At 41.5% G+C, this 11,122-nt stretch overlaps 1 protein-coding gene across 2 annotated transcripts; it reads right to left on the bottom strand.

The window, feature by feature from the left end:
• Window positions 1-325: 325 nt before the first annotated feature.
• On the bottom strand, window positions 326-10,950 carry COPS4 (COP9 signalosome subunit 4). Of its 2 annotated transcripts, none has more exons than XM_075034026.1 (10): window positions 10,560-10,950; window positions 9,244-9,323; window positions 8,323-8,474; window positions 6,948-7,051; window positions 5,916-6,069; window positions 4,625-4,775; window positions 3,281-3,451; window positions 1,835-1,950; window positions 1,393-1,477; window positions 326-903 (listed from the first exon to the last, which is right to left on the bottom strand). In XM_075034026.1, the coding sequence occupies exons 1-10, from the start codon at window positions 10,631-10,633 to the stop codon at window positions 770-772; spliced, it is 1,221 nt and encodes a 406-aa protein (XP_074890127.1). In that variant the 5' UTR covers window positions 10,634-10,950; the 3' UTR covers window positions 326-769. The 2 variants fall into 2 exon arrangements, with proteins under 2 accessions (XP_074890127.1, XP_074890137.1); XM_075034036.1 differs by having other exon boundaries at window positions 10,564-10,949.
• Window positions 10,951-11,122: the final 172 nt, after the last annotated feature.

Raw genomic sequence — 11,122 nt, 5'->3', positions numbered from 1 at the left:
GAAAATAAAACAAAAAGCATGCTTGGCTTCCCTTACTTGGCATGTGCTATGTTCTCATCACTTACCATATCATTGCAACAAGCCCTCTTGGGAACACCGGTCTTTACTCCATCTCCCAGCACAGATAATTCTGTGCCCTGCTGCACCAATGCAGAAGAAGGGTCAGTATTTCCTTCAGGTAAGATGTAAGACTTGCATTTTATAAACACAGAAGGAAAAAAAGCTGGTTTTGATTTAACATTTTCAGGGGCCGAAACTGACAATTCCAAAAATTCAACTTATTTCTAATTACTGCTTAAGAGAAAAAAAAACAACAGGTCTCTGCAACACTTAAACCAAGTGGCTCATTCCAGCCTTTATTAGAATAATTACAACTAAAAGAAACATGGCACTTGTATTTTCACAGCAGGACAAGCATCATAGGACATAATGGGCTACAAAGCTATAGCAATGCAGTGGAAAAAAAAATAAAAATTAAATAAACCAAAACCAAAGCTTGCTGCAGACCTTACAGCTTCTTCTACGTGGAAACCACAGCTTTCAGACAGCAGAGTGCAATGCAGAGGCAGCAACAGCATCATTCTATGCTCAGAGAACTGAGGGACTGTCACACCAAACATGGTATCACCTAATTGTCTCCTAAGCCAGAGTGAAAGCAGAAGGTGCAGAAATGAAGGTGGGTTATTCCTTTGGTTCACAGTCCTACTCAGTTCCCTTCTTCCAGCACAGCAGGCAGTTGATTGCCTCCATTCAGACAATGGCTGCACAGTCACTGAGCCATCTGGGCCTCCATTGCCTGCGCTGTCCATTCTGGGGCTGTCTGACTTATCTTCTCCAGCAGGTTGTTAACCTGGAAACACAGTGACTGAATCTGCTTGTCCCAAGTTGGCAAAGCTTCACGGGCTGAAAAATAAAACAACCCAAAAACCAACCCATAGAAAACAAAGTAAGTCTTAACAATTCCCTTGCCTTTTCAACTGCAACCTTTTTTTCTGCCACTGCCCTCACCTACCTCACAGAGGAAGCCTTCCTTGAACTACATCATGCTTGTTTCTGAATTCAAAAGCTACAACGATTTTGGCTGTCTCTTACAAGCCTAACTCCTGCATTGCAAAGTAGAACTGAACAGAGAACTTCCTGGTGGACCTGTTCCTACAAGGAGACTGATGGAATAAATTCACACTTCCCTGTAGGTAAAAGAATGCATAGAGGGAGGATGGGTGAAGTGTGGTCTTCCATTAAGGCAAACTCTGCCACCTCCTGGCCACAGCAACACACCACAAACTCACTTCAGACAAGATATTAAACTTAATTTCCTTATCCTCTAAGCAGCAACTCAAAAAGCTCACCTGAATGGTGCTAAAAAAAACAAACTACTGTGGTTGAACTTACTCTCAAAATGAACAATTCCGTCAATCTGATCAATGAATCCATTCATGCGACCCTCGGTTATCATCTGAGAAGCTATCTTTTCTGCCTGAAATAATGAAAAGAGGTTAGAAACTTCTTCCATTCCGAAAGAAGTTAAAAATGCTTAAGACTTAATAGTCCTTATGGGTTTTTCAACATCTTCACACATTGCAGGAGGGAACCTACAGACAACACTAATTATGAAATGATTAGCATACTATCAGTGGCATCTAACTCCACTATTGTTCATTCCATATTATGTACCTTTCCTTCTCATAAGATGTGCTAGTTATTTAACCTTCCTCATAATATGGAATAATTAATTATTTTGTAATATTGAACTAATTTTCCTAATATTTACCATAGCTATTTTCTTATGTCTCTGATGCTCCTTGTTTTCACAAAAGATGTAGAAAACTGATACCTTAGCTGCAGGGATCTCTAGTAATGCTCCAAGCTCTTCAAAAGTAATGTTGTTGTAAAGTTTGCTCGCAGATAGTAAGTTGTGTTCAATAACAGCTCTGTCCAGGATACTGGAGCCTTAAGGGTTAGATGAGAAAAAAAAATCCATTACTATAGGATTGAAATACTTGATTTATATTGTAGAGCAGATGGAAAATGCTTTTTTCCCCCCAAGGGTTACATGTGCAGAATGTCCAGATGCATCTGCCTTGCATTAGTGTTACGCTATGCAAGATAAAGTGAACAAAAACAAATGGATGGCACGTGGTTGATTTTAAGACAGGTAGCTTAAACCCTTTTACTTAATTTCTAGAACAATCAAGTGGAGCCCTTCATTTTGCTACAAGAGTCAACATCTGAATTGAGGGAGTTTGACCTCCTGTGATCAGTTCCTAGCTTGCCAAAAAGAAAGACCATTGTTTTTTCTTTTATTCATTACAGTTCTTAGGGGTACAACTAAATTCTCTCTTACTATGCCTGTACAGTGATAAACCTTCATCTGATTTCTCTCTTTAACAATTCAGCTCATTTGCCCCTTAACCTCTAGTTGAAGATAAGGACATTATTAAATACCAACTAACCTGCATTCTTTAACTTATATGGACAAACAGTACAGCTATAAATAAACAACAAATTGACCCAAGGAAAGGACTGCAGCTTATTGTTAGAAAGTACCTTTAACCAGTTTTCACTTCTGTGATTACACAGTTGTTTATTTGTCCTTAATCAATAAGTATGTTCACTAGGATCCACTTCAATATTCTTCCAATTTAGAAAATTGAGACCGGTGTGTTTAGGATTCCAGTGAAGTCATTACTTCACATTATTTCTCACTCTTCAGGGGTTCCAGGAAGAACAGAGCTAATAAGACGTCAGCGAGATGGATTAGAAAACAATTTGGAGGCAGTGTGAGGTCCAAGTCATCCCTCTCACTATTTGTCATCTTCCTGTCAAGTCAGGAAGTAGTTCAAATAAATTTATCATCTGCACAGACCGTTTATGGCCTACACACGTCATGTGTTTCTAGGCATCCTATTTATAACAGTGCCTTAGAACTGGAGAAGCTCAAAAGGACAGAGACTCAAACTATGAGGCAAGGTTAGAAATACTGGGAGTTGGTCAGTGAAGAGGACTGTACATGGACAGAAAACCAAGATTTTTACAAGTTATCTTCTAGAAGAGTATTTCAAAACCTTAACAGCCAATCAGAAAGACAAACTATGGCTAAGAAGCTTTGCTATTAAACTATACTCAGGAGGGTAACATGCCGGGAGATTTTAAAATAAATTTTAAAATAATCATATAAGCAATACTAAATTCTTTTCCATCTCATTTCTTGACTGCATTGGGCAAGTCTAACTGCTGTGAATGAACACCTAGCATTACGAGGCTTCAGAGAAATATGTACCATCAGCTGTAGTTGCTTTCTGGTGAGGCATTAGCATAGCTGCAAACTCTTGCAGTTGATTTCCACGGATAATTCTGTCAAGATACATTTTCTCCAAGATCCCATAGGCTGCAAGCTGCTGGCATCTCTCATCCTTGAAGAGCGTAGCAAGCATGCGAGAACGCTGTTGTCCTAGGAGAGTCAAGAAGAATTCTCATAAATCATCACCAAGGCATTAAGTATTTAAAGGTAAACAACAGAAAGTTATCGTCTCTTTTTCTCAATACATGCAATTAACCAACAAAGCTATACCAAAGAAGGAACTAGATTGTGTTCAGTTCCAAAACACTGTTTGCCACTGACTATCTTTTGCATCTTCAGCCAAGATGCCACCTTATCATTGGCAAAGACATAGAATTAATCCAACTCTGAGTTAACAGTATGCCAACAGGTAATTTTGATACCGTGTTCACAATTTTGGATCCCTCCCCACAAGTTCAACAAGGCCAAGTGAGGTTCAACAAGGCCAAGTGCCGGGTCCTGCACTTTGGACACAACAATCCCATGCAGCGCTACAGGCTTGGGGAAGAGTGACTGGAAAGCTGCCCAGCAGAAAAAGACCTGGGGGTGCTGGTTGACAGCCGGCTGAATACGGCCAGCAGTGTGCCCAGGTGGCCAAGGCAGCCAATGCCATCCTGGCCTCTATCAGAAATAGTGTGGCCAGCAGGAGCAGGGAAGTGATTGTTCCCTTGTGTTCAGCACTGGTGAGGCCACACCTTGAATACTGCGTTCAGTTTTGGGCCCCTCACTACAAGAAAGACATTGAGGTGCTGGAACGTGTCCAGAGAAGGGCAACCAAGCTGATGAAGGGCCTGGAGCACAAATCTTATGAGGAGCAGCTGAGGGAACTGGGGTTGTTTAGTCTGGAGAAAAGGAGGCTTAGGGGAGACCTTATCGCTCTCTACAACTACCTGAAGGGGGGTTGTAGTGACGTGGGTGGGTGCTGGTCTCTTCTGTCAGATGGCTGGAGATAGGACGAGAGGAAATGTCCTCAAGTTGTGGCAGGGGAGGTTTAGATTGGATATTAGGAAAAATTTCTTCACTGAAAGAGTTGTCAGGTATTGGAACAGCCTGCCCAGGGAAGTGGTTGCGTCACCATCCCTGGAGGTATTCAAGAAGTGCGTAAACAAGGCACTTCAGGACATGGTTTAGTGGGCATGGTTGATGGTTGGACTCAATGATCTTAAAGGTCTTTTCCAACCTAAATGATTCTATGATTCTAAGTAACACACAAGCTGACTTGCTTCAGAGGATATGCAATACGCGTGTTGAGTCTTTTACACAAAAACATAATGTGTATTTTACCTGCTGATGCCAAAATAGTACAATGCAAAGCATGCTTCAATGCCTCCAGTCGCTCTGTTTCATGTACTATGCTCTTATAGGAGAGCTCATTGTATCTTTGGGCAGCCTCAATGAACTTTCTTCTGTAATCAAGAACTCGAGCATAGCAAACCTAGAAAGAAAGTATGTCTCAGAAAAAGAAAACTAACAGAGGTGGCTGCATAAAATAGGTGTGCATAAATTGCCACATTTATCAAGCTCCCATAAATATTGCTCTACTGCATCCTAAGGAAATTTGTGTCTTGGAACAATTAGTTTGACTTGTAAAGCCCTTGCTAAAGTATCATGGAAAGCAATTGAAAGGGCATTTCCCAGCACTATTCACATGTTAAACATTTCAAATGCCTAAATGCCAGAAACTAAGTAAATGAAATATTGTGCAGCTGATATTGTACTTATGTAAGTTTCCCCTTCACTATTGACATTGACAGCTAGCACTGAGGTAGCAATTTATGTCTCAAGTGTTTGCTTTTCCCTTTCAGTGCTGTAACAGTATCTGATATTTCTTCTCTCCCATCCTTTGTGCTTTTCTAATGCTTACAGAAAATATTTACACTTCCAACTGAGGGCACGCTTTAAAACATAGCACGGGGGGGAGAAAAAAAGAACAGGGAAAACCAACAAACCAAAACCACCACACCCTGAATTACAGCTCATGGCACATCTGCTTTGTGTTGTAGAATTTTAAACACCACCGCATTTGATTGGTACTGTCACACTGTAGTTATCACTGCTCATCCCAGTTACTAAAGTGGTTTGAGAAATTAAGTGTATGAACTATGTATACAGTAAACCTACAAATAAGCAGAAAGGTCTGCAGTTACTTTACTACTTGAGACTTAAAGCTACTTTTATGGATGGGACTTAGTATTTAATTACTGGGAGGGGAAAGGGGGGGTGGGAACTTCCATTGTCCCTAATATTGGATGTGATTCCCCCCCCCCCCCTTAGACTTACAGACAAAGGTGGAGGCAATATTTTCAACAATATTTCAGATGTTTTGAAGCCTAAGTTTTATTTTCAATCAGTAAAGCTGGCATTTAAGGAACCTTTACAGACTTATCTCCAAATCATAAGGAATGAGCTGATTAATTATTGCTAAGATGTGGCTCTGAAGCTCCCAAAACCATTTTGAAGCTTTTCTCTTTGTCTCTTTTTTCATTATGAAAGTATTAGTGGCACTGCATAAGAACATCTCAATGTGGAATCGTCACCTTTTAAAAAGAGAAAGCAATGAAGCAAGTCAGACAACCTTATAATGGATTTGCAGCTGTTCATTAGTTGATTCATTCTGAAGCAGGGAAGCTCGATTAATATAAGCTTCTGCTTGAACTGGGTCATCATCCTCCAGATACAGTCTGGCAATTTTCAGGTAGGTCTCCAGTTTATAATCTACATTGTATTGTCTGTAGAGAAACAGAAAAGCAAGTGCTCAGAGTTGCTCCACAACTACCCTTGCTCTCAGCTGTTCTAAACATATATTATGATTCTTAAGCACCTGGCAACGTTTGCTTTACCCTGCTTTCTTCTTCCCTAACACCAAAATTAGTGCTCTCTGTTCAAGGTAAGGAAATTTGACATGAATGCCAATATAGAACTGGCTCCTACAAACACCAGGATAAATAATGCTGTCCAGCAAGACACAAATGTACACTCTAATAATCTGGTTTTATTGGATTGGAAGTTTGTCATAAGTGGTGTGCCACTTGAGTTAAGAAGCAAACTTGCAGTGGAATAAATAGGTGCTAAATGGGCAAAACCTACAGCAATTCCTTCTACATGCATACAGAGGAAGAGGATAGAAAGGACAGCTGGAGGAAAGTAACAGCAAAGGTTCTAGACTTAAAAAAAACAAAAACACAAAACCACAAAACCACAAACAAACAAAACCCCAGAAAAAAACTCAACTCTATTTGTTAATATCCAATTTCAAACTATGTCCTCATTTTGAACTGTAAAGGCAAACACGTGGAAGAACTGCTACCTTTCAAGAATCTTTCAATAACCTTAGAAGCATTGTTGTAAAATACTATCAAAAAAGCTGTTTATCAACAAGACTAATAAATAGTGCAAAACTTCTCGTGCAGTATTTTGACCCACTACACTGTTTACTGTAATGTACAGACATCAAGCTATACTTTTGTCATCTGGCAGCAGTTCTGGCTTGAACTACTGAAACTCCGGCAAAATATGCAACCCCAAAACTCTCACTCACTGGTCTCATTGAGTACAAAGGCAGCAAGTATATTTAACAACACAGAATTGTGTCTAGGACAGTACTTACTTTTGCCCTGTTTCCAAAGGGATCCCCACCAATACTTGCGCTGCATTTCTCCAGTCTTCTTCTTTCTCATAGATTGATGCAAGATGTTGCCTTATTGAAGCGACCTAAACAATAATAAAATCAATAGCAAACGCTGTAGAAGTTGAATGGTTCTGTATTAACTTTCACAGTATTTATTCTTGTTCATGAATCCCCTCAAACGATACCCCAGATTCACAGACACAGCAACATACATGCACTCAACTCTTTCCACGCAAGGAGTCCTGTGTGGGACTCCTGGATCAAGCTTTAATACCAAGCTTTTTAAATTTGAGTGCTGATTTTAAGCATTTCCACTTAAGCTTGTGACAAGATAAAAGGAGTTTATCTTCAGGGAGTGACAAAGCCTTTTATAAAGCTTTTAAAAAAATGAAACAAGGCTTTCAAGATGAAACGGGAACACCAAGATTCACAAGCCATTTATTGCAGTTATACCTCGTATCACACCTTGAGATATGAATGAGGTGAACTATGATTAGATCCTATGCAAAAACTTCTACTTTGTAGAGCAGCTGTCATCAGGTAAAATATCAGTGCTTACAATCTGGGTTTTATAAGCAGAAGTGTGGGTAAAAAAATTAAATCATCTGATGTCTTGGATTTAATTTATGCATAAACATAAAATATAGGCAAGCATGTTCAGTTAAGACTTATAGAGTAAAAGCTGCTTAAAAAGACAAAGGATAAAGAGAAGCAAATATAAATCATGGCAGAAACTGCCTTGATTCTCTTCTCAAATAAAAATAAAGGCTTTTTATATAAACATCTTCCTTAAGAACTCTTATCACCATCTCAGATGATGGTGAATACTCATACAACAAACCCAAGAACTGAACTGAAAAAGAACTGCAGCACATTCAGTAGTTAACTAGAATTGGGATTTCAAGAAAACATTTTCTTCTGGTAAAATGATTATGGCTAAAATACACATACACATTTATTTTGAAACAAAAGCTATTTGTCAGGATGCTTCTCTTTACATCACCTGCCTGTTCCATTAGTTGGGTAAAATGCAAGACAATGAGTACCAGTCTGTCTCTTGACAGTACCTCCAGTAGCTCAATTATTGTTTCATTCTAAGAAGCCATTTTCTGGTAGTGGAGGAATTACATGCCCAGTGTCCTGATGAAAAAACAAAGTCTGTATTCTCTGCACAGTCCTAAATACTCTCTCCATTTAGCTCGGGTTTTGCAAGTACAGGAATGCAAAACTGGACTCTAAGTAGGAATATCTGTTTTGAACAGCTTTTTTAAAGACTTAAAATAGTCAGCAGATAAGGGAAAAAAACCCAAAGCCAAGGCCACAAACCAAAAACCCCTCGTCATTGATCTCTCACCTGCTCTTCAAATGAAATTACTCTAGGCTGTATCTTTTCCAAGGTGAAGTGGTAAATTTCTTTGGCCGTGCTGTCAGGAAGACTTGGAAGATGGGTACAGAAATCTGTCAGTAGCTGACGCGAGATCACTAGACTGACATTCTCATTCACCACTGGTTCAGAGACGCATGGAAGAAAAATACAAGATGGATGCAATGCCTGTCAGTGCCTTCATGGTAAGTGATCATTTGCTTTTATATTAAATTTGAATATTTCAAGTTTTTAAATCTGTATCCAAATGAAAGGGGTTTTTTTCTTTGTTTTTAAAGGGCTATTTTTTTTTCTCTCAGAAACAGCTTGTTTACACTAGAGGTCACCAGAGTTCTAACCCCTGACATAATAATGAATTTCTCACTTTGATTTATCATTTAGAAAGTTGTTTCATTCTGAATCACTGTTCTCAGTTGCTGAAACATCTTGGACAAAGCAAACCTTTAGATTAAATTTCACTAAGTTTATTCTAAACTTAAAAAAATTACAACAGGTATAAGTTATAGAGTATTCAATAAGCCAAACATCCAATACAACACAAAAAACTCCTAACCATTTCTTCTTGATAGTTTTTCAAACTAGCTTGAGATGAGGGAAGAAGAGGGTTGTTAGTTGAAATACCGCTTGGCATCCAGCATCAATTTTAGCATTCAAGAGAGACTATTTTATGTTTTAACCTTCCAACACTGTGACACTGACGGTTGGAAAGTTACAACAACTCCCTCAACTTCTGAATGTGGCGATGATGGTTCCTCTTCTAGTTGTGTTTGAGATCCAATAGGACCAAAATATCAGGTAGTTACATAGCATTATATAGAGCTAACAAATATGCAATCCCACAGACCTCTGGCCTTCACTCAGTGTGCAATCAATTATACCAGACACACTTACTTGCTTCTACAAAAGCTTTCAAAGCTTCAAGTTGTTCTACACCCGACAGCTGAATGGCTTTTTCCAATATTTGACGGTATCTGTCCACAGATTAAAAAAAAAAAAAAAAAAAAATCATTCATAAGGCACATTTTTTCACTAACAAGTTGTTTCTTTGCATATTTTCTATGTCAGAGCCCTACTTTTGCTTATATTTTCTATACCTTTGAGGTGGCCATTTTCCAAAGTGTTTGTGCTCACATGTTAGGAACATTCACCTGGAATTGGTATCTGGCTCTTTTTAAATCCCAGGACTAGATTCTCAGATAACACAGCTCATAATTTTATTATCTGTGAATACACGCGCAATTTTGAAGGTTAAAAAAAAAAAAATCACATCCCTAGGATAGTGCACAGAAAAAATAATGAAAACTATATCGCTCATGGATTAAAATGTAAAAAGTTAGTCAAATGGTCAAAACGCCATATTTTATGAGAAGGAGAAACAGTGTTGGGAGTGGAAGGTAAATAGTATGTTACAGCCACTTGACATGAGCACAGACACAGACAATTTTTAAGTGTTTATTCCTGCAAAAATAGCAACTCCACTTTTCAAGCTTCATAAAGCTAAATAAACTTTGCCTGGGCCATAACCTCAGTGTGTGCAATACTAGTGAAGTACTACCTTCACGCTGAAGCCACGTTTTGAAGGGAGCATTTCCAAGTTTTTACATGAGACACCTAGAAGTGAAGCAGTTCCTCTATAAAATAAGCAACTGGACTGGGACTCGAATAATTTCATGTGACTGATCGACATCTGACTGAACCCTCGGGGGAGAGAAAAATCTATGTGACACATAGCACTGTGAGTAGCTCAAACCCTAAGGTTTGCTATTCAAAACACCCACCCAACGAAAGTAATAATAATGGCGTTACTGACATATCTACAGCAGCCGAGGAAAATAAAATTCCCCGACCCATCAATTTCACGCAGACGAAGGGCAGGGCAGCCGAACTCTGAGGGGCGGCGGGCAGACGCGAGGGAGCAACGGCGAAGGGGTAAGGCCCCGCGCGGAAGCCTGCACTAGGACAGGACACCACCAGCACAGAGCAAGCCGCCGTTGGAAACGAAAAATAAATAAAAAATGACAGAATCATGAAGTGAAATCTTTCTTTCTTTCTTCTTTTTATTTAAAGAAGCGCGGCCGTTGGAAAAGAGCCGCCTCGCCCGCCCAGGGCCCGGCAGCCCCCCCACCCCCACCCCCCCAACGGCCGTAACCCCGAACAGCCGTTCACCCGCCTCGCCCCGTCATGGGGAGGCCGGCGCCGGCACTCACTTGCCCGCCAGGTCCTTGTGAGAGCCGCTGGAGTTCATCAGCTGCGCCAGGTCCTGCCTCACCGCGGCCGCCATCTTCACCGACCCGCCGCCGCCGCCGCCGTCCCCCTCGCGCGCCGCAGACCTCCTCCTACCATAGAGCCGCGCCGCCGGCAGGCTAGAGGGGCCGCCGCGCGGCGGGGTCACGTGGCGGGGAGCGTCCGCGCGGGCAGAGCCCGGCCGCGGGGATAAAGCCGGGGCGGGCCACACACCCCCGCTTCCTCCCGGGGCCGCAGGGCGGCACGTATAGAGATATAGACGTGTATAATCGCGCGTCGGTGCGCGCGCGTGTGCCGACGGCCTCGACGCGGGGCAAGGCTGTGTCTTCCTCGAGTGGCGTACGCGGCCCCGGAAGCGGGCGGCCCGGCACGGGCGGGGCGGGCCCGGAAGCGTAGGGCGGGGCGGCGCGGCGCGCGCGCGCGCGGGGCGCTGCGCCGGCGGTTGCCAGGGCGGCGCGGCGCAGTATTATGGGATGCGGCGGGGGAATGGCGCGGGGCGCGTGATTTTGAACAAACACGGCGGCTT

Source organism: Buteo buteo, chromosome 1 (assembly GCF_964188355.1).
Source record: "Buteo buteo chromosome 1, bButBut1.hap1.1, whole genome shotgun sequence".
NCBI classification, from domain to species: domain Eukaryota; kingdom Metazoa; phylum Chordata; class Aves; order Accipitriformes; family Accipitridae; genus Buteo; species Buteo buteo.
This window is presented reverse-complemented; position numbering and strand designations above follow the sequence as displayed.

What these genes read in the sequence shown, in the direction of transcription:
- COPS4 (XM_075034026.1), bottom strand. Translation starts at nt 10,633, where the DNA reads ATGGCGGCCGCGGTGAGGCAGGACCTGGCGCAGCTGATGAACTCCAGC. An exon ending in TACTATTTTGGCATCAGCAG is followed by an intron (nt 3,452 to 4,624) that starts GTAAAATACACA and finishes TGACTCTCCTAG; the next exon opens with GACAACAGCGTTCTCGCATG. An exon ending in TAGAGATCCCTGCAGCTAAG is followed by an intron (nt 1,478 to 1,834) that starts GTATCAGTTTTC and finishes TCATTATTTCAG; the next exon opens with GCAGAAAAGATAGCTTCTCA.